We start from the raw sequence: 23659 nt of genomic DNA, 5'->3' as shown, positions 1-23659 counted from the left end.
TAATATACCGCTACAAGCTATAATAACCTCTCTGGGTGAATTACTAATTGCAGCTCAAGTCGTCTGTGATGCGAGGAACCGATCGCGATGACGAACGAACTGTACAAATCATGGAGATTTCCAGAATGGTTGGCTGCTGCTGCAATGCTTGGCTTTCGTGTTGGAATGCAGCGTGCAGAGATGTTGACTGGTTCAGCTGCAGGTGTGCATCGAGAAGCTCTGGAGAGACAACGAGTTTTGTTAGCTTATCAGCTGTAGTTAAAGTACAATTTAAAAAATCATTTTTGTTTTTTTTGTCGTAATTATTTTCCAGCATTGATTTTTAAGCATATATAGCATGGATATAAAAATTCTACTAATAAGTCATAAATTATTTATTCTTGTTGATTTGTTGATTTTTTTTCCCACTGCTTGAACGGCAGTATGTTGTTGCACATGCAAGTAATGGGAAATTTTTTATTATGATATATACTCTCTGGTCAAATTTATTCGACTTTCCATAAGAGCGATTTTTTTAGGATTTAACGGCGTTGTGATTTCAGTGGTAGATCGACGACGTACCTGTTACAGCGAGGCGCCTGTGGTGACTTCGTCAATCTCAAGGATTTGCCCGTCAAGTCTTCGAAGATGTTTATAGGGGTAGGGTTTGCGTGCGTGCGTTCATAGGGGTAAGTGCATGTGCGTTGTGAGTGTCTGCGTTGTACTTTGTAATTTTAAAAAAAAAATATTCCAGTTGTATTTCTCATATTAATATTGATTCATAACAATATGAATCCTCTCAGATGCAGATGCAGTTGAATGTCACTATGTCAGTGCTGTAATATTTCGTACAGACGTACAGGTGTCCGTTCCATACGGATCACAAACTCATTTCTTTTCCGAAATTTTACCAGTGCAATATTTGTATTTAATATTTCTATCAGAAAAACCTCTGTTTCTCTCAACTAGGAAGGTAGCCCGCGCATTCGCGCGGGCATGTGTCGTATGCTAAGTTTGAGATACTTATAAAAGTGAAATATTAACCGGAGAACACCTCCCATGATTTCTCTATAAATTGTTTTCGTGGCATTAATTGCTTTTATAATTTTATAACCTGTTAAATCGTATTTAAGTAATATCTATAAGCAATTATTTATAATCTTCTTCATCATTTGAAAAGAAGGTAGACTTACTTTATTTAGAAAACATGTCAACGTAAGTAAAAGTAAGTTGTTTTTCTTTTTTTTAAGTTGCATATATATTATCATAGTTTACTAAAGGATGAATTGGATGGGACATGAAGCTCCAGTAAATGTATGTGTTTATATAGTCTAATATGATTGATGTGGTTTGAGAGACGATCCTTCTGTGAACATTTCATGTAGAGTGAGTGAGAGGCTCCACGCAATCTAACATGAATACGATAACGATGAAATATAATTGCGCAATAATATTTTTTAGATGTGATGTACCATGAATACACGCTTGCTTTTTTATATATAAGATAGATCTAATGGTTAGAAATAATGGTTCAATTGATTTAAAAGGCATAGGAGTATTCCATATATGTAGCTTATGGTTGTTTTAATTACGTGGTTGGTAACTTACGAACACTGTGGAGGGCGTTTAATTGATTTTTGTTACGTACAATGATTTAGTATAACACAATACATATTTTCAATTATTTTTCATGTTTATTTAGTGATCTACCTTCAAATGATATATTTTAACTTTTATATAGCAAAATATAGCTAATGAATGTTTAATTATAAATAAAACAATATTTATGACTGTTTTTATATTATGTTAGTTAGAAAAAAAATAGAAGAGGTGATAATTGCATTGGAGAGGAGAGAATGCGATAGCCAGAGTGGGAGGATAGTGGTATTACGAAAGACAGGATGATGAGAGGAGATTATTGTTTTTAAGATAGATCGAATGTATCCTATAATTTTGAGTTATCTATTTTTATAAATACATTTAATCTTAGATCTAATTTAAAATACTTTTGGTGTTGTATTTTCTAATTAAACTACTTAAAATATTCTAATTTTAGTGCATTTTATTAATCAGAAGGTTTAAAAATCTATTTGATAAAATAATAATAATTTAATATTTTATTGGTTAAAAATATTCGGTCTAGTTTGAATTTAAATAATATATAAAAAAAGGAGGGTGGACACCAGCCTTAGAACACTAAGGATGTCCGTTTCTACAAAAGTGTATAGGACGGTGATTTAGTTTTATTTTTTTAAAAAAATATTATTATAAATTATGATTTCCATCTAACTAAGATAGCATGAAAATCATGAAAATATGAGAGAAAAGTAACAGAGGGGAGGGCGTACACGAAAGGAGTTCACATACATGGAAATGTACTTAATGACGTATGATATCAGGTCCACCATATAATTATAAATCTAATAGCTGAAAATCTAAAATAGTGGGTCCACCGGTTAATTAAAATGCCACATGGCGGTTTAGGAATGTTTTTAGGAGTACACATGGCGGTTTAGAGTAGTTGTAGGAAGACATGATCAATAGTTTTTTTTTTATGTACGTACATATGCATGTTTTCTTTTTTTTTCCAAATAATAGTCTCCTGTACATGCATATATACATACATATATTTTCTCCGGATGAATAGTATATATTTGTTTTTCTCTCTTGCAAATACACATGAGATTAGAAGAGAGGGCAGGGATTAATTACTTTAATATGATTTGATCTAATCTATTGTACACCTGTGCATGCGTAAATCAATTGTTATATATTTACGTGACTACATATAAAAGGGAAAGTGATGTTACGTGTGGGAGGAAGGAGGTGGAGGTGGAAAGATTTTTTTAAAGATAAATCTGACGGCTTAAAACAATGGGTCCACCGATTTTAATGAAAATGAATGGACAGATATTTTGCTTTTTTCTTAGAATTTGTAGGAATTTCTATTATTTATTAGAATGCCATGTGGCGACTTAGGAGCGTTTGTAGGATGCCATGTGACGATTTGAGAGCGTTTGTAGGAAGTTTAATGGACTTTTAGTATATAATAGATAATAGATAGATGGGAGCCGTGATGTAAGTGAAAGCGAAATGTCCCACATTACACGGGCCATGATATTGCGGATATTAACTTAAAATGGTCGGTAATCCAACGACGGCATAATCAGAGCTTAACAACACAAAACTAATCCAAACTAACTGCAAACATTAGCATACATTGGTCTTTGATATTGAGCTCAGAAGATGCAACTGATTAAACAAAAGGAACACGCTTATTCTGTTATTCAGAACCAACAACAAGGGCAGGACAGGACAGCCAGACAGCTAATTTCATGGAGTTTTTTTTTTGTTCTTCACTATGCATATATGCAACCATCTCATTTGGTGAACTTATTTACGGTGTAATTTATTAACGAGAGAACTTTTACGGTACAATTTATTAGTGGTGATAGCATGGATCAAATTAAACGACAACCTCAGCAAGATGATTGTTGTCGCCGCAGTTAACGAAGCTGTAGTCGACGGTGAGGTGGCCGCGCTGGAAGCCTTGGCCGTCAGTGTCGATCTTGGAGAAGACGGTGTCCCAGTCCAGATCTAGTCCTCCGTTGGCGCACTTGTCCACAATCCTCGCCGTGATCTGAGCTCCCGTCGCCCTATTCGTCACCTGTAATATCCATCAGTAGCTATCAATGTGGAGTTATAGGTGCATAACTCTGTCGGTCCATCAGGAGGTAAAAGATTATGCTCACATGGGTATGCCTTTGATACAAATTTTAGGGCGGTTAATGGATTTATCATTGTGCTCCAACTATTGAAAGTGCATAACTACGATATACACCCCCTCTAAAAAAGTCAAATTCTGAGGATGAATTTGGACAAGCAATAATCCATTTCACCTTAGAAGTTATCTTTTTCTTTTTAACGAAGGTAGTATATGTGTGTAATGATACGTGCATACGTGCTTCTTCTATCGATTTAATCGGAGAAAAAAGGAATAAACTTTTGCAACAAGAAGATGCTTCAATACATATTACTATATCTGTCGCAAAATATAATAACTTTTAGCTATGAATATTTACAGTTAGAATTGTACAGATTTTTAGTTAGAAATATTTATATTTTACAACACAGGGAGTAGTTATTACCCGAAGACACTTGCCGCAGGAGTCCCTGCCCGTGGGCCCAACGGGCCCACAAAAGGCCGTCCACCCATACTTGCTGCGCCAATCAAACGGCTTCCCAGCGTCCCACGTGGAGCAGAAGGCACCCGTGGCCGTCAGATCCCAGCCGTTGGCTGCCGGCCGGTAAAAGTGGTACGTGGCTCTCACGCCGAATGCTTGTTGGGCCGCCGCCACATGCATCACAGCTGCAAGGCCCACGCAGCCCAACACAAGGCCCATAATCTTACGGCCCATCAGCATGCTTGATCCACAATGCTTAGCCTTTGCTCTGAAAAAAAATTGGTGTTTTTTTTTAAAAAAGGAGGAATTTAGGTAATCTGAGTTTCTTCTTGTTGTGAATGAATCAATGAAACTGATGATCTAGAAAATTTCTTTCTCTGTAGAAAATCAATACATATTTTCATATAGGGACAATTTTGTTCTTGCCCCTACTTTCACTGCCAATATTGATTGTGCCCCTGTTTTTTAGGGTTTTCATTTTTACCCCTACTTTTTTAAAACGAATCAACCGTTTGCCCATGTTCTGTTAATTCTTACTAACTGTGTTAAATGTGGAGGGTAAAAAGGCAAGTACCCTTAGATATTTTCCTGTACTTTTGACATAATCAAAATACAAATCTATTGATGCCATACTATAGCAGTAAGTTAATTTGTCAAAAATTTATGAAAGTTTGCCAAATTTTGGGTCAAATTTGAAAGTGGTGTAAAAATATCTAAGGGTATACTTGTCCTTTTTACCCCCACATTTAACACCGTTAGCAAGAATTAACGGAATAGGGGCAAACGGCTGTTTCATTTCAAAAAAGTAGGGGCAAAAACAAAAACCCTAAAAAACAGGAGCAAAATTAATATTAGACATTGAAATAGGGGCAAGAACGAAATTGCCCCTTTCATATATGTAGAATCCCTAGGCTTAGGCATCCACCTGCTCTATTATTAGCAAAAAAAAAAAAAAGAATTTACTAGTGTTTGATTCAGCTTCAACTTCATCGATAGTTGGAGCCCTACCAAATAAGCTAATTTCTAGTTTAGGCATCCTTCCATACACATGAATAGACTCTGGATGGTACGCTGACTGAAATTGTTTTATCTAAACTCTGTAAATCCCTTTTGAGAGGAACTCTTCAAAATTCATGTGAAATTCATGCGTTTGAAAGGAGGCCTTGCCATAGCTCCAGAGACTTCTCATAACAAAACTTACGACCCGAGAGAGAAGGGGACATCAAAATTCGGAACTCAAATTACAAGATAAGACAAAGAAGATTTCGGAATTCATCGGCAAATTAAGGTTGTAAGGATGCCAGATGCTTACCTCTCGGTTTCTTGGGCAGCCAGCACGAAGTCAAACACACAAGCAGCAGCAGCAGCCCAAATGCCCTATCTTCTTATAGTAGCGGAGTGCATTATTTTGTTTTCCCTCAAGTGTCAACGGCTTGTAGCAGCCAGCAAGTAGTTTATTTGTGAATCAGAGCAAGCGTTTTGCAGGCTTGCAATATATATATTTTTTTTTGGACGAACAAGTAAACGTTGATAATTTATTTTAGATATATGGGAATGGGAGTGGTTGATAATGTAAGGCGCTTTCAGCATGGCGGCTAAGAGCCTAAGATTTCCAAGATGGGTCCCAAAACTAAAATTTTAGTTTTGTAGTATAAAATAAAATTATCTTCCTGCTCTGCACTTATTTCGATGAAGTGCGAGAGGAGAGAGGGACGCGAGGTAGTGCGGGATGAACAGAGAGATATCTTGAAGAGAAGTATATGTTTTTCAAATTTTAAATTCCCATTAGACATTTCTTAAACAGATTTACGGGAAATAATTTTGGGCAATTGTTGAGGTAGTTTTAGTGGAAACAAGCTTGAGTGTTCAATGTGGACAGTTTAGTGAGGAAGCGATTAAATGAGGTCGGAGATTCGATTGCCGAACCACCCCACCTCACCCCCCCCCCCCGGTTCTTTTTTTTTTTGCGGAAGGGAGAAATATATTAATCAATCAAAGCGTCCTTGTAGATAATATGTGAGATAACGGTACAACTTTCTCCCAGCCAAAAATTAGAATAGGACTCAAATGGAATTACCCAGCTCCTTCCGGTATATGAATTCAGCCCAAAAATAAAAGGGACAATTTTGTTTCTATCTCTGTTTCGATATCTAATTGTGATTTTGCCTCTATTTTTTAGGGTTTCTGTTTTCTGCCTTTGTTTTTTTAAACTAGTGAACCGTTTACCTTGTTTTTAACGAAAGTGAGTGGTCTCGGAATTGTTGGGGAAGAAATCGGGAAAAAAAAGGAAATACTGATTTTGCAAAATCTCGATTTACCTTTCTACCCCTGTTGATAGATGTAAGGGGACTGATGTGCCCTCTTCCCCCATCTAACCTAGGGAGAATAGCGGCGGTGGAGAGGAATGAGCGATGGCATCGGCGACCCTGCAGGCGTCGGCAAGCAGGGGCGGATCTACCCATTAGGCAGGATGGATCGACGACCAGCTGTAACCCGTGTTGCTCCATAGTCCCAACACCCCTCTACCCTTAACTAGTAGTCATGGGCCATCAAAATCAGTGACCCCCGCCCGGGCAGAAGATGATGCGACGACGCGGCACGGGAAGGAAGCGACGGCTGCGGCAGCTTGGTGCGGGGGAGCAGGACGCCGCGGCGCTGTGCCAGCAATCAGAGCGTAGGGGAGGTCAGGCCGACGGTGAGTTGGGCGCCGAGGACGACGTGAACGTGGCGGCGATCAGCATCGTCTTGGCTCCAGAACTGGATTTGCCTTTTACCAGATGGCAGGGGAGGAGATTTGGATTTGGATTTTTTATTTTTATTTTTATTTTTGTCTTTGCGTTAGCTTGCTCTACTGCTACTCTACTTAGTAGTAGTTGTGCAGCAATTAATGTGTCAAAATTGTGCCATTCTGTCATTCTTTTTGGTAAAATGTGTCTAAATTATATCAAATGTGTGGCAAAATTATGTCAGATTTTGAAACAAAATTTTGTTGATATTCTGTCAAAAGTTTCATACTTATAAAAGTTTATCAAGATTGCAAAGTTGCATGTACGAATGGGGGCAAATACACAATTGATAAACAAAAATAGTGTCAAATGTGTAATAGCAAGCATGAGTATGAACGTCTTTTTTATCAAAGATTTAACACTGTTAACTTGTCCATCCAAAATAAGTGGTTTCGTTTAAATAAATAGGGGTAAAAACAAAAACCAAAAAACAGGGGCAAAATAACTATTGAATATTAAATTAGGGGTATAACCCAAAATAAAATTGGCCCCGCTCATTTCTGTCCATGGATTCAGCCTATAATTTAAATTGGCCCACTTATTCTCCGAGGAAGAAATAGGTCCATGATCTAAATTGGCCCATCTTTAGGGCCTGTTTAGTTCACGAAAAGAAAATTTTATGGATGTCACATCGGACGTTTGACCTGATGTCGGAAGGGGTTTTCGGACATAAATGAAAAAACTAATTTCATAACTCGTCTGGAAACCGCGAAACGAATCTTTTGAGCCTAATTAATCCGTCATTAGCACATGTGGGTTACTGTAGCACTTATGGCTAAACATGGACTAATTAGGCTCAAAAGATTCGTCTCGCGATTTCCCCCCTAACTGTGCAATTAGTTTTTTAATTTATCTATATTTAATACTCGATGCATGTATCCAAAGATTCGATGTGATGTTTTTAGAAAAAAGTTTTTGAAACTAAACAGGGCCTTAGTGGATTGCATTTTATAGGGCTGATTTGGTTTTAAGCCAAAACCTGCCATACCAAAATATTGACATTTTAAACAGTAATTTTTGCAATGTTTGGTTTTCTACCAGCCAATACCACACAAATGTTACCAAAATATTGGCATTGGTAAAAACTTGCCAATGATTTAGCATTGCCACTAGTTTGGCATGGCTGGAAACCAAACAAGCCCATAAATCTGGGATTATTTTTCCCATTCTTAATTATTGCATGAAACGACCACCAATTCATACATGTGGTAATGTAATCTGAAATTTAACAATCTATTCATCCATTGTGTTCATGTCGATCTCGATCAACTGATGATCAAGGGCTCCTAGTCTTGGCAGTCCACGAACTCGTAGTCAACGACGAGGTGCCCGTTGGCCATGCCGCCGCCGTCGGTGTCGATCTGCCGGAACACGGCGACGTCGAGGTCGAGCCCGCCGGTGGAGCACTGGTCCACCACCCTCGCCACCGCGCTCGCCGCCGTCGCCGTGTTCGTCACCTGCACACACACACCGACACGCGCCGCGTCACGCATGCACGCGAACTGTTCGACGCCGACGCCTACGCAGTCCTCGCCGCAGGCTCGCCGCGCCGCGCAGGAGGGCTCGCCGTGCGCGCCGGCGGGGCCGCAGAACGCCGTCCAGCCGTAGCGCCGGCGCCACGCCAGCGGCATGTCGGCGTCCCACGTCGAGCAGTAGGCGCTCACGGCGCGGAGGTCCCAGTTGATGGTGTCCGGGTTGTACGTCGCCACCACGCCGCTGGCCTGCTGCGCCGCCGCGCCGCCGGACGCCGACAAGACGACGGCCACGTACCAGAACCAGCAGCGACACACTCCTGACCTCCATTGCAATGCAAGAACTATGTTTCTAGCTAATCTCTCACTAACCACTTAATTAGTACTAATTATTTTAGTTAACTACTGGATGGATGCATGCATAGGTTGTAACTGGCCATAATAGATTTGGTTGTGTGTGAGATGGCATAATAAATCTGTTGTTAATTCCAAGTTGCTCATTGCGCAATTGTATACTTCAGAGTTCACACATTACATGTTGGAATTTTTGTATTCTCCATGCAATACTGATATTAGCATCTCTGGATTATTTTTTCAGGTATTCATGACTATTGACTAGTGAGCATTATAATTTGAATATCTCAAAGAAGTATTATTCTTTTTGCCTATTTGCATGTACTGGCATTTGGCAGAAAATGGAAGCCTTATTATCTGCAAGACTGCACATATATTTTTCTGGCATTCTTGTTAATACTGTAGCCGAGCTGTCAGGCTTCGTCAGCTACGTTGTACACGTTGGCTGGTTCGTTCATGAATGAGCCACATGTTGAAGAAAATTAAGCAATCAATCACAAGAAATTCTCATGCAAATAAGTGACTGCCATTGGGCCGGCATCCAGTAACACAAGCAATCTACGTTACAAGTCACAGCTCCATTAGGTTACAAGAACAATGCAATACATCATTTGGATGAGAACTGTATCTTTAAGTGCCATTTACTGGAACATTTCTCTCTCTTTTTTCTTAACTTAGTCAAAATCCCCAATAATAATACTCTGAACTTTCAGTTTAAGAACACCTAAAAACTTCCGTACTCAATCTGAACAAACTCCATTCAGGCCTCAGAAGCTTTCTGAAATGCAAGAAATTCAGTACAAGACACACTGATAGTCTGATACAGTTCAAACCTGGACAGAAATTACAAATCGACTTACACTGGTCCATTCCCCAAATCAGTATTACAACTTATTTATCCCTTTAAAAGGCATGGTAAATGACACTAAATTCTTAGCAAGAACCAGCTCAGATTCATGTCCTACTACTACTATCAACATGGAGCAACCGCAGGGCACGTGCAGAGCAGACCGAGGTTGAACAGAACTCACATCGATCGCAGAAGCAGAATCTTCAGAGAAACCATCATCAACAGCACAGAATCACCAGAAAACTCCCATGGCTGTTCCCTTCCAAGTTTCTCATCTCTGCAAGTTGCTGCTCTCCTTAATTTGGTCACCTTGCTTCATCACACTGACAAAAACCTCCTATGTATATATAGCGATGCAGAGAGTTTCAGAGTTCAGACATTCAGTGCCTGACAAGTATGGACGAAATCAAATGAGATGAGAACAATTCAAGAATCATCAATAGGGGACAGATGGGAGATATCAGCAGGAAGACACTTAGCTGAATGTTCTAATCTTTTTCAGTAGTACCAGTTTCTTGTTGCAAAAAGCTGGCTAGACTGTGTGACAAGAAGGGAAAGACCTTATGTGGTTCAGATTCAGAGTAATGTCATGACCTGCAAAGAAGGAACAGCATGGCACAGTGCACAGAAAGCCAAATTTGAGCATGGCAGAAGATTTGGGGAAGAAAGTGCAGAGCTGTAGGGCTAAATTGTGCATGGTGTGTAATGATTCTGATAAGTGATATCTCTAGCAGATCTGAAATACTAGCCTGTTTTAAGAGAAGGATATAGAATGTTTGTCACTCTGACCACCAAGATTTATTTTATGACACTTTTTTTTTTGACAATTTTTAGTCATTAATATCAAAGGCCTTGGATTTTGTTCTCTGGTGAAAAGATCTGATCAGGTCAGAAACAACAACAACTGATGCTAAAACCGTTCTTTTTTCCTAGAAAACATGAACTATGTCAAGTAATACACTTTGATAGTTCCCATAATGCATTTTGATATATATTTTTTTAAAAAAACATTGCACTATGCAAATCGTGCAGTTGTCTCTTATCACCTGTATAAACAACATGGAGTTCTTTAGTCCCCTAAGTTACCCCTATCAGCAATAGAAACATAGGTCAGTTCTGAAATCTGATGCAGTATACTAAAACGTCGGAAAATATACAATTTGTCTCTTCTTAATAAAAGATACAGCTTATCCGACTCGATCGCACGAAAGGTGAACAGTCCATGAAAAATTGGAGAATAATATTAAGGATAATTTTACCATCCTTGAGAAGATATTGGAAGGTACTATATTTTCTAATGTAAATTTTGATACCTATAGATACTAAGTACGTAACAAAATTTCCAGTGTAAAATTTTAGAACCACCAAATTCTCAAAGATTATAAAATTTCTCTAATGTCAATCTGACAATTTTCCAGTACTACTCATGACAGAGAGAACAGAGAAGCATAGTGCAGTGCTGCTTCACTTCAGAACGAGACAGTGATGCCAAGGAGGCTGATGATGTGAGCGATGAACTCGGCGAGGTCAGGCCAGCTCGCCGCCGTCACGAGCTTCCCGTCGGCGACCGCGCCACCGTACCGGACGCTCGCCGCGCCGGCGAGGCCGGCGACCACCCTCGTCGCGACGCCGCTCGCGCAGCTCCTGCCGTCGAGGAGCCCCGCCGCGGCGAGGAGGAGGTGGCCCTGGTCGATGCTGGCGACCACCTTCCCCTTCCCGGCGAACTCGCGCACCAGCGCCACGGCCTCGCCGCGCGTCGCCAGAAGCTCCGGCGCGCGGCCGCCCGGCACGACGACGCACGCGTACCGGTCGGCGTCGACGTCGCCCCAGTCCGTGGTCACCGCGAAGTTGTGGCCGCGCCTCTCGTCGCTCGCCGCCGCCGGGGTGGCGTCGTAGATCGCCGTGACGCACGCCTCGCCCTTGCGCTTCGTCGGGCACGCCGCCTCGACGCGGCAGCCCACGCCGGCCACGGGCAAATTGATCCTCAAAACCAAAGGGCGTTAGACAAATCAAGACTTGGAGTGTATCGGTATCGATAAGTTCCCGTCCCGATATCCCTGGGTTCCTTACTATTAATGGACAAGTTGGTAATAGAGTGCGAAACTTCTTGTTGCAGCCGTTTTATCTATCACTGGCATGTGGTAAACCATACTATTGAATGAGCCATATCAAGCTGTGGTCTTACTCTAGAACTCAAGTTCGATGAGCTCTTAGCGGAGTTGTGCCTACTATCTACTAAGTATGTGCTAGGGAAAGAAAGCAGAGCAGTTCTCACTCTGTCCGGTGACCAAGAAAGAAAGCTTCAAGAATACCGTAAACAGATCAGAGAAACCTCATACCGAATCGCCACGTGAAAGCGGGGTTAAGGTAAGGCAGAAGCCACTGGTTCGATAGGACCAGGGAGAGGACCCTGATCACCTTGCCAACGAATTCCCTGGCGAATCCTACCCACATTGGAATGCGGAACCATCAGAGAACAATGAGTGCTCTCCTACACCTCCTTTTCCAAGCTGCGAAGGGTTGGTGGTCCCTGTAGCTCCAAGGGCTCCATCGGAGCTTTTCTCTTGCCTTTAGAAAGCTCCTCTTTCGGGGGTCGTGATGTCTTTCTACGGAATCGCAGGCCTATTCATTAGCGCTTACTTGTGGTGCCTCTTTCGAGAGTGCGAGAGATTTCCGCGACCCCGATTGGGGTTCTTTTCACCTTTCCCTCACGGTACTTGTACGCTATCGGTCATTGAGGAATACTTAGGCTTAGAGAGTGGTCCCCCTTTCTCGCGTAAAAGCGATCATCATTCGAACACGCCGCGTTTTACTGGGAAGGATCGAACCCGAGCGAATAAGTCAACTTCAAAGTGGATCTGTTGTGCGAAGAGTGCGTTATGAACCGTGGCCGCCTACCTGCTTTGGTTGGTGGGGGCGGCTCCTCCGTTGTGGTAGCTATAACACAGGAGTCGTGGCGGTTGTATGCCACAAGGTCCCTATAGACAAGGGGACAAGTGAATCATCGCTTTTGGGCGCAGGCAGCCCTCTACCATCCAGTTTCATTTTGCCTGGGAGTTCTCTGTCAGCGCCCCGAACGGCACGTTCGCCTCGTAGTCGTCGACGTAGTCCTGCGTCGCGACAAAGGCCGGGTTAGCCGCGCCGCCGGCGAGGTGTTAACGGCGGCGAGAGAGAGAGGTAGCGCCGGCGTGTCGTCGTACGGCGCAGAGGAAGAGGACGGCCTGGCCGCGGCCGCCGGCGACGCGGGCGCCCATGGCGCGGAGGAGCTCCCTGATGATCTCGCCGTGCGCGGGCCAGCCGATGGCGCTCAGCACGCTGCCGTCGGCGACGCAGAGCCCGAGTGGGTCAGGCTCCACCCACCTCCCGCCGGCGAGCTCGACCACACGCCGCACGCTGAAGAACGCCGTGCACCGGACGCCGCGCATGGCGCCCGCGGCGGCGAGCAGCAGCTGGCTATGGCACGTCACAACCACCGGCCGCCTGCGCGTCGCCGTCTCCCCGGCGAACGCCGCGACGAGCGACACGGCGAGCGGGTCCACGCTGAGCCGCTCGACGAACCTCCCACCGGGGACGACGAGCGCGTCGTAGCGCGACGCGGCGGCCGCGGCGAAGTCGGCGGTGACCGCGAACCGGTGGCCCGGGAGCTCGGTGTAGAGGTCGTGGCCGAGGAACTCGTGGACGGCGGTGAGGCAGGCGTCGCCGGGGGGCTTCTTCCCCGGCGCGACGCAGTTGACAGCGACGCCGAACGCGGCGAGCGCGTAGAACGGCACGGCGGCCTCGTAGTCCTCCATGTAGTCGCCGCACAGCATCAGCACCTTCTTGCACGGCGCCATGGCTGACTGCTTACTGGCTAGAGCACAGTGCACAACTGCACACTGCTTACTGGTTAGATGCCGATGCGGATATTATGGGCCACACGGCATATTTGCAAACGAAAAGTAACTTGTGAATAAAACTTTTATATACGTGTTCTTAGCAATCTAAAAGCAAATGCTGAAAAATAAACTCCGATGAGAAAACCTCAAAATAAGCTTCTAATTTAACGGTGAAAATTCAAATTTTGGCGGATAAGTATAAGCATAAGCGAAAATATGTCATTCGACGTATTAATATAATAATAATAATTTATAGATAATATTTTTATATATACGTTCTTAGCAATTTAAATGCTAATGCTTAAAAAATATAATTTGGTGAAAAGAAAAAGCTTCAAAATCAACTTGAAAATTGGATTTGAAAATTCAAATTTTTAGTAACAACTGATGTTGTATGGAGGAAACAATGGGAGTCATGATCAGCTCATCGTTGTCAAGAAAGTGAAGTACAACCTAACATAACAGTGTCGAGGTAATATCCACAAGTATCGATAATTGGTTTTTTTTTTTTTTGAAAGTATCAAGCTAAGTAAGTATTGGAGAACCAATTATTGGAGAAGTATTAAGAATTAATTTATTTTTCTTTGCAAAGTAGTATTGAACAAATATCCAGATTTCATCTAAACATTTCTTTATCATCACTTAGATTAATAAGCACAATATAGCAACCAAGTTATACCCTAGCACAAGGTTTTGAACCACTAATGCTCTTTTAAAAGATACATTAAGTGGATCAAATTTATAACAGTTATAACTGATATATACACTTTTCATGCGAACTTTGTTATATAGAGAAGGTTACTTAGTATGGAAAATTTTCAGATAAACGATCGATCAAGACATCAAGTATTCCCTGTATCTAGTTTTTGCTTCATGATAAGGTCTTTAGTTTTTGTTTCATAGGGAATTAGGGATTGACCAAAGTCGAACTAACCAGGATTAGTAGCCCTGTTAAAGTGTAAGGGCCCATACTATGGGTGCTTGGGCCTGGGCTTGTACGTGGACCAAACACCTGGTTTCATTGTCCTAGCTAGCTAGGCTTTGCTTGTTTCATTCCTTTTTGCTGTTCTTTTTTCAATTGATTTTCTGCAAGTGATGATGTTGTTGTATCTTAAGTGTGCTTTAAGAAAATATATTTCGTCTATTCAACATAATTTTCAATATAGAGTTATTATAAACCAAGATAGTTATTCGCTATATCGATATAAGTGCATAAGGAAACAATGCATGTCAATATATCATTGATTTTTTATATGAATAAACCATGTCATTGTTAATTAGTTACATGGTTGTTAAAAATTCAGATACAAGTAAACACTAGGTGCTTAATTTTCTCCGGACAGCCTCTCCGATAGCCTTCAAGCTTAGAGCATCTCCAACAACCTCTTCATCCCACTACCAAAGCCAAAATTTAGCAATTGTGGATAAAAATCGCACTCCAACAGCCTTTCCATCCCACTCTCAACCCATACGACTGGCCAAACTCCTTCTTTCACTTGCTAAACTTGGCCAGCCTACTTCCACTTGCCATCCGTGGGTCCCACCATATTTTTTCTCTTTCAAACGTAGCAACGGCCACAGAGCGATAACCTTGCCTTCTGCCATCCTCATCCACCGCTGCCTCCTTCCTTCAGCGTGAGCTGCATCGAGCTCCACCTAACTTCCATGCCAAGCACTAGCTTCATCGCTATTGACCCAATCTCGTTGAGGAGCAGCGCAATGGCAAGGGAGTTGCAATGAATGGTGTTGGGGAGAGCCAACATGGAGGAAGGCGCGCAGCGGGGCGGCACGATGGTGAGGGAGGAAGCGGGCGGCGGTGAGGGAGGGAGGGCGTGGTGGTGGGGTGGCTCGGCGGCAAGGAGGGGAGGAAGGACGAGGCTGGCGAGGAGTGGATCCGGTCGGAGTCATGGTCAATGACACCAGCGAGTATCCTCCCAACGCCACCGCCGTTGCCTTCTCTATCCTTCTCGCATTGGCTCTGCCTTCATCCACCGTTGTCGCCCATCTCTGTCACTCCGCCCTAAGCCACCACTCCGCCGCCTCCCCTATCGCCACCGACAGCTTCTTACCTTCTCACCACTTGTCGTTGCCGCTGATTTCTCCCCTCTCACCACCGCTTTTTGCTGAGGATGGAACCATGGAGCAATGATTGGGAGGAGGAGAAGGGGAGGAATGAACAAAAGACTGACATATGGGTTCCACTGTCATAAACTTAGAATAGAGTGTAGATGGAGAGGTTATTGATGTGAGTAATGAGTCTAACTTGTTAAATCAGATGAAGAGTTGGCTAAATGGATGTTTGGAGAGTCTTAGAAGTCTATTGAAGAGGCTCTTAGTTTTTTTTTTTTGAACGACTCGCACGAGACGGTGCGAAGTTCTATTGATAGAGTAGGAAAAAATTACAAGATTACAACTCTGGAGAGTCGTAACCAGGAAAAGGAAAAAATATACCACCACCCACATGCCGACATCGCCAACACACACGCCCAGGAGAAGGCTAGCACCGGATCGGCCGCCGCTAAGCGTGACCGACCGCCACTAGGCCAACAAAGGGGCACAGACGAGATTCTGCGAAACCACGTCTGACGCACCCATGCTCCACCACCACACAAGCTTTGCCGACATGTGGAACCCCTGCACTGGCGTCCCCCGCCGGCCAACCTTCATGCGTCGAAGACCGCGCCACACCCACCGGTAGCTCCTCCTCACACCTAGGTCGCCTCCTCCACCGCCGGCCGCGCCTCTCTGTGCCAAGCCGGCCTCCTCCACCGGACGTGCCTCTCGCGCCAATCCGGCCTCCCTCCATCGGCCGTGCCTCTCGCGCCAAGCCGGCCTCCATCTCTGCCGCCCGCGCCTCTTGCGCCGAGCCGGCCTCCGCTGCCATCGGCTGCGCTTCTCTGCGCCAAGCCGGTCTCCGACCCCTCCACCGCACGATGCCGCACCGGCCAGATGCAGCCGTCTCCCACGCCCTCGGCTAGTCAACCGAGGCCGCCATGTCTTCGGTGACTGCAAACACGGTCACCACCACCGCAGCCGCTGCTGCCGAATACCCAGCCACCTCGCCGTCGTCATCCTCACCTCGCACCCAACTCCTTCCCCGCCGCCGACGTCGCCACCGCCTCCAGAGTCGCAGCCGCCGTCGCCGCTGCCACCGACGCCAACCACCGCCTCCGCAAACCGCCGCCGCGCCGTCGTCCTCCACCACCGAGCAGCTAGCTGCCCGACGCCATCACACCGCGGCTGTCGTCGCCAATTGCTGCCGGCGTCCAGAGAGACCGCCATCACCAACTGCCGCCGGCCAACTGCCGCCACCACCGTCGCCAACTGCCGTCGCCACACCGCCGCCGCCGTCGCCAACTGCCGCCACCCTCCAGATCCGGTCGAGAGGCGCGGATCTGGGGGGCACCGCCGCCGCCGCCGCCAGGCACTGCGCCGTCGCAGCCACGGGACGGCCGCCGCCGCCTCTGCGCCCTCGGCCAGCTCCGTCCCCGCCGCCGTCGCCATCCCCGCCGCCTTCAGCCACCGCCGCCCCAGCGCCGCGCACCCCCGCCGCCTCGCTGCTGGTGTCGGAGCTCGGCCTCCCGCGCCGGATCCGGATAGGAGGGGGCCGGATCCGGCCACCCCGCCGCCTCCACGCGCATCACCGCCGCCGGCGGTCTATCCCCCCGCACCAGATCCGCGCAGGAAAGCGTGGGAGCCAGCACCGCCGCCTCGTCGTCGTCGTCAGCCCGGTTGCCCACCTCTTCAACCGTCGTTGGCGCCGCCACCTCGCCGACGCCATGCGCCACCGTTGATCTCGACGTCGCAGCTGCCGAAGTCGCCGCCCCGGAGCTAGGTCGGGGTCGTGGGCTCCGAACGCCGCGACCTTGGGGGGAGAAGGCCCCGCCGCCGCCGTCCTTGCGGCCGCGCGGTTTCCGGCGGCCCGCTCGGGCGGCGGCGAGGTGGAAGGAGAGCGGTGGGGGTGGTGTGGCGGCGGCGGCTGGGTCGCCTCCCGTGTCGCCCCTGCCCTGGGAGCGACGCGGGGGCTGGGATGAAGTGTGTGCATTAAGAGGCTCTTAGTGAAAAGTGGTACCAGCTATCCCAATTAATTCCCAACCCCAACTGATGATTGATAAGTCACACGAACTGTCCTATAATTAACTCCCATCCGTTCGGATTTATTTTTTCTTGGACTGAATCCGTTTTTTTACTCCTTTCCGAACCACGTAGACACGACAACAATAACTCTACTCAATAAAAAAATGATTATTCTTTCTCTATTAATATGCGATGCAAAACTTGTGCCCTCTTTTTTTTAAAAAAAAAAACGTAATTACGTCAAAGTTGAATATGTCAGTGTTAGTTGTGTAAAAAAATACGTAAAAAAAATACACCTATATAGTAAAAATACTACATATCGGATGATGCATCCTAACAAACATATGGAGAAATAAATCACATCAAAGTTGAATATGTCAGTGTTAGTTGTGTCCTTATTACAAACCCTCTAATAAAGTTGGATATTAAATCTTGGATATTGATTGAAAGCAATTTTTTCCCTATGGTCGCAGTGCGCCGCAACACAATTTAAAGGCCAGCAGCTATCTAAATAAATTTCGCCATAGTTTTTTTTTTCCTTTTTAGAAAGAGAGCTGAGGTCTCCTCCCATTTTATTACTGAAACCACAGCTTTCACAGCCACCAAACAAAACAGAAAAAGAATAACAAGTCGCTTTACACATTGACAGCGCATGACACTACATACCCCATCAGCCGGTCCGGTGTCATCCCTTCGCGATCGATGTGTTGGGTCAGTAAAACACTGATTACACTAGTCACTAGAGCCAAAACATTAATTACAGCTTGATAAGGCTACTTGCAGCATTTTCTTCCTTAATTCATGGACGAGACCTATTCATGTGGTTGTAGATTAAAACGTTAGGGTAATTTTACCATCCTTGTAAAGTTACCATATTTTCTAGCGTAAAATTTAGCACGTTCAGGTACTAAATATCTTAAGGTACCAACAAATTTAACGTAAAATTTAGGTACCTTAAGTTATTTTCTATAGGATGTAAAATTTCTCTTAACGTTAACGTTGTTACCTGAACATGCATATATGTACCCTTTTTGCAGAAGAATTCAACTTCTGATTACAAATGTAGACAAAGGCTATTTTTAAAGATGGAGTAAGCGGACACTCTGTACCATACCTTGTCCTTTGGGAGTTGGATTAATTGTTCCCGGCCCAGCCAAACCTTCAAAACTTTGAGAATGGATATAGCTAGATTTTTTAACACTAAAATCCTATGATTAGAATTATACTGGCAAGTACTAGCTATCATTATAGTATACTTTAAAACTAAGTTATTTGTGGTGGAACCAATCCACCCGGGTACAAATCCTAGACTTGACACTAGTGCTCACATTTACAGTTAATTATTCTTTTAGTGATAGTCGATGCATGTATTCTGAGACAGAGGTGCTCATAGGGATAGGGTTTTTTTAATCTGTTTCGATTTGTCTTGTGAAGTACGTACTTAGACAAACTTAATTACTTCCTCCGTTTTATAATGTAAGACTTTTTAGCATTGTCTACATTTATTTAGATGTTAATGAATCTAGACATGTGTATGTGTTCAAATTCATTAACATATGTATGTGAGCAATACTAGAAAGTTTTACATTGTGCAACGGAGGGAATATTATTGTCTCAATGTTTTAGCGGTAGACTGAAAGTAAAAGAAAGTTTAATTTTCTGAACAAATTAGGAACTATTGATGACAACTAATTAAATTGATGTACAGCAGAATAAGGCAATATATGTCCTAGTAAAGATTTGAGCAAATTTTAGCCAGCCAGTCGATCACTAATAATTGTACCGTCAATCAGACTTAATTAATTACCAACCGTTTAATTAATGATTTGATTATATACATAATCAAGCTCGCATAAGATTGACAAAATGCCATCTGAAGTTGTGCCGTGAAACAAATTATTTGCTCCAGCTAAGCTAAATAAAATCATAAAAACCTTGCATTTTCACGATATATAGGGACACATTATATTTATCAAATTAACGCTATTTATTGTGAATATAAAAATTAAATGTCATACTAGATAGCACAAACAGAAGACTAGAACTGAATTCGCTCGCAACCGCCAACGAACCGAATTAAAAGAAACAGCACATTACACGTTTAATTAAGCTGGCAATAAAAAAAAAGACAAGTTAGACATTCCCATCATATATAAAACCGGCGCCTTGTATATTACTCAAAGTGACTTCCTCTTAATATTCATGAAACAAAAATTCAAACTTTCAACTTCAAAATCATATTCATGCATGCTTCAACTTCAAATAGCTCTGAAAATTGTTCTTATGCTACAAGTTGCCTGACCCTTGGCAGCGATGGCAGTAGCAATGGCTGGTCTTTCTTTAGCGGCACGCTTTAATTTAATTCTGACTTATAATTGGGTAGGTCAATGAACCTATAGCATTGTTTTAGGTAAACTATATGTATTAAACTATTTAGTAACTATGTAATATTATAGAGATAGCTTGTCTTAAAGCCCTAAGAAATACCTGAAATCACTAAGGTAAATGGTCGTATTAATTGTGCGTTCACCACGTCTGCGCCCCCATAACCTCCATTGATGTTAACCTAAAACTATTTTTAATTTCTCCGTTTTATTTCTAAATGATTGGTCCAAATTAACATCTCACCATCCTATGCTGTGTAAATATTTTACACATTTCCGTTTCATAATCCTAAACAACAAAGAAGTAAAAAAAATAGAGTAATATACAAAATATAAAAATTAAATACCGTATCCTCATAAATCAAGATCTACTAGAAATTGAACCAATATCACACCACTACAATCGCGAGTGAGATCAACAGATAGGAGTAATAACTAAAGAGAATTGCAGTTGGGAAGGTGGCCACAGGTGGTAGGAGAGATGAACAGATTATGATCTCACCCTAGCTACGTTTAATTTGATTTGGACTCGAAGCTGAAACGATTTGATTCCGAAAAGCAACGTACCCTGTATTTGATTTGTTTAATTAACAAAAAAGCGAGCAATTTATTAGTCGCACAGGGAAATGGAAAATTAAATTAAAGCAAATCGCAGCAAATGCAACCAACTTTTGTTTTCTTTTTGCGGGGAATTCAAATGCAACCACCTGACCTAATCCCAGCCATGTTGTTAGCGCTGGTCTTAGTTACACCTGCAAGCAACACACTGGATTTGGCAAAAAAAAAGCAAATATTAATATTAGTTGGACACATGCGATTTAATTAAGATCTGGTATATTCTGGTTTAATTTAGTGCTGATGAAGAAAAGGTCTCGATTTAATTAATTCTTGGGTGTGTGTGGTTACTGGTTAGGCAGATTAGCTGATCGATACCAACTTAATTAGCTACTATATCCAAGTTAGCCACCTGAATGCAGTAGCTGTAGCTTTCACCCAGGATCAGCACGGTACGCATCTGCATCTGCATATGCAGACAATATATATTATCCTTGGATGTTAGGTTGGAGAGATGATCCTCCTTTGACCAATTGCAGCTATTCTATGCTATGCATGGTCGCTTGATCTTGATCGACCATCGCATGCATATCTGTGTATATATATTATATTGAATGTATTCATCATGGATCGATTAATTGGATATCAGCTATTCTAGATTGTTAGATAATTAATATTGGTACTACGTGTCACGAAATGTGTAATTGCATGTGTGCGTGCGTAGGAATATCCATGTGGATCGATGATTAAACGCGCTCTTAAGTAGAGTCTGGCTAATGACAGTAAGAATATTAATATACCGAACAAAACAAATTAAATTCATATCCACGTTCTTTATTTAATGTAGTAATCGTCATCGCACGTACGTGTGTGCGCTAATTAAGCTCTTGTTCGGCCGCTGTGTTAGCAAGCTCTTCCTCGATCGATTGTGATATGTACATATCCAGGAATGTTCATATGTTCAAACATACTCCTCCCTCCGTCCCATATTAAAATCCCTTATAATATACTCTCTTCATCTATTTTTAATAGTCATATTTCATCTTGGCACACATACCAAAAATAAGTAATTATACTTATCATCTATTTAAACATGCTACTAATCATTCATCGTAAACAAGCGATTCATTAATATTTATATTTCTTGATGTCCATGTAGCCAATCTTATGTGGAAGAATGAAGAGTCACGCATTAAATCTGAGAAAATCATTAAGATGATAGGTTGTTGGATTGAAATATGCGTAGCAAAAATAAAATTTTCAGATTTAAAAATATGACTATCAAAAGTAGATGAATGAGTAAATTAAACTGAGAGAGTGTACTGAACCTCTGTCAATCATAAATACTCCATTTAATGCTCCATTTCCTCGCAATAAAAATAATGCTCCATTTCCTCGAAAAAATAATGCTCCATTTATGTGCTAAAATGAACTAATAGTAATGGAATCTCAAAAAATTACCCATGCGTTTAACTATTCTAAGCAAATCATTTTTTCCCAGAGAGAGAGAGAGAGAGAGAGATGTGGTCACGTGCAAGTTGCAGCTATACGTTGCTAGCTAGCTAGAACCCATACGGATCGATGGAACGAATTTAAAGAGGTCATCCGCCACCAGCACGTACATAGCTACACGTTTGTTGACCGGCCCCTTGACCTTCAACGAATTCCACCGGTTTTAGATAGACATGGTTAGATGTATTAGTCACTTCGTTAGTTTACTCTAAAGTTTATATCGATAATGCTATATATAAATGTAGTATTATATACCGTATGTTTCAAATCTCATTTTCCACAGCTTTGATTTTTTCCCAAACACATAAAATAATTGCATGTCAATATACTAGGAGAGAGCAATATTTAGTACACAATGTTACACAGCTCTAACTAATAGATTGTAATTAATGATTGGCTTGTAAGTTATAGGTAAGGATTAAGTCATAAGAAGAGGTTGTTCCATAGTTGTTGTCATATAAGTGTTTTGTGGTTTGGATAAAATTTCCTTTCACTTGAGACAAGTTATTTTTGCCATGTTTGCAGTTAATGTTGTTGCCATTTCTCAAGAACCGGCGAGAGAAAAACATTTTATCTCTACCGAGTGTGCAAGATATATATTTAATATCAACACAAGAGAAAATATAGACACACTAGCTAATTTATCACACATGAAATAAAATTATATGTCCAAACCAAGAGGAAAAAAAACATGGAACAGTAGGGCACTGATGGCGCCGGGAAAGCAAAGCTATTGGCTGCAAGCATGACCGTGGTTGTCGGCCGGCCGGCGACCTAAAGTGTGAGAGCTGAGCTAGTAGTTTGGAGGAGTAGCAGAGGGTAGTTGACTGCTGGGCCGGAAATAAATGAGAGGAGAAGTAGAAGGAGAAGGAGAAGACGACTCAACAGTCAACAAATTAAGCGAAGATGTCTACTCGATCCCTTCGTTCAAAATAAATCGATGGCATATTCTAATAAACGAATCTAAACATACTCGCATCTTAATTAATGGAAGTCTAGACATGGTAAGAGAAATTAATATACCGATCGAAATTGTACGTATGTAATCATGTGTAGATGACCGTGTCAATGCGTCCTTTGCTAACATGTGAAACGTAGTAGCAGATCACGATGTATACGTATATATACTTTCTAAAGAAATAGAAGCCCATTTATTTCACCGAATTTCTTTTTCGGATTTGCTATCCTACTGTCGACAGTTTTTAGGGATGAAAACTTTTAAAATTTAAACCGTCCAATATGCTTTGAGATTTGTACTGGTGGAGGAAAATGGAAAAAAAAATCAAATGCTCACATCAAGGATTGAACTCGAGACCTGCAGCTTGCATGCTCGTTCAACTAACCAGTTGCTCCATCGTAATTTTTCAATGTTATATCTGAGTTACAGATTGATTACTTATATTGTAGTTACGTAGTAGTTAAAATGTAACTACATTGCAATTACACAGTAGTTACATCTGAAAGTTTTTCATTGAAAAAACTGTCGAATGTTGTATAGCTTCTTCCCCCTTTTTTTTTTCACCGAATCCCTTAACCCAAAAGTATTTCTAGCTAGGCTCCTTTTGCACCCCCCAACTAGTTAGAATAATCTTTTAGTTTTGCAATAAAATTTGCTAGGGTTGATAGTGCAT

The 23659-nt window shown here is 42.6% G+C and overlaps 3 protein-coding genes across 3 annotated transcripts; all 3 read right to left on the bottom strand.

Moving 5' to 3' along the window:
- Positions 1 to 3152: 3152 nt before the first annotated feature.
- On the bottom strand, positions 3153 to 5629 carry LOC127754998 (barwin-like). Its single transcript, XM_052280621.1, has 3 exons — positions 5476 to 5629; positions 4128 to 4431; positions 3153 to 3646 (listed from the first exon to the last, which is right to left on the bottom strand). Exons 2-3 carry the CDS (start codon positions 4401 to 4403, stop codon positions 3446 to 3448), a joined length of 477 nt encoding a protein of 158 aa, XP_052136581.1. The 5' UTR covers positions 4404 to 4431; positions 5476 to 5629; the 3' UTR covers positions 3153 to 3445.
- A 2606-nt stretch (positions 5630 to 8235) lies between these two features.
- LOC127755800 (pathogenesis-related protein PR-4-like) lies at positions 8236 to 9944 on the bottom strand. Its single transcript, XM_052281443.1, has 4 exons — positions 9935 to 9944; positions 9764 to 9826; positions 8504 to 8741; positions 8236 to 8422 (listed from the first exon to the last, which is right to left on the bottom strand). Exons 1-4 carry the CDS (start codon positions 9942 to 9944, stop codon positions 8236 to 8238), a joined length of 498 nt encoding a protein of 165 aa, XP_052137403.1.
- Positions 9945 to 10779: 835 nt separating this feature from the next.
- On the bottom strand, positions 10780 to 13486 carry LOC127754203 (DJ-1 protein homolog E-like). Its single transcript, XM_052279693.1, has 3 exons — positions 12826 to 13486; positions 12693 to 12735; positions 10780 to 11594 (listed from the first exon to the last, which is right to left on the bottom strand). The coding sequence occupies exons 1-3, from the start codon at positions 13456 to 13458 to the stop codon at positions 11095 to 11097; spliced, it is 1176 nt and encodes a 391-aa protein (XP_052135653.1). The 5' UTR covers positions 13459 to 13486; the 3' UTR covers positions 10780 to 11094.
- Positions 13487 to 23659: the final 10173 nt, after the last annotated feature.

The sequence above is a fragment of the Oryza glaberrima genome, chromosome 11, assembly GCF_000147395.1.
Source record: "Oryza glaberrima chromosome 11, OglaRS2, whole genome shotgun sequence".
NCBI lineage: Eukaryota > Viridiplantae > Streptophyta > Magnoliopsida > Poales > Poaceae > Oryza > Oryza glaberrima.
This window is presented reverse-complemented; position numbering and strand designations above follow the sequence as displayed.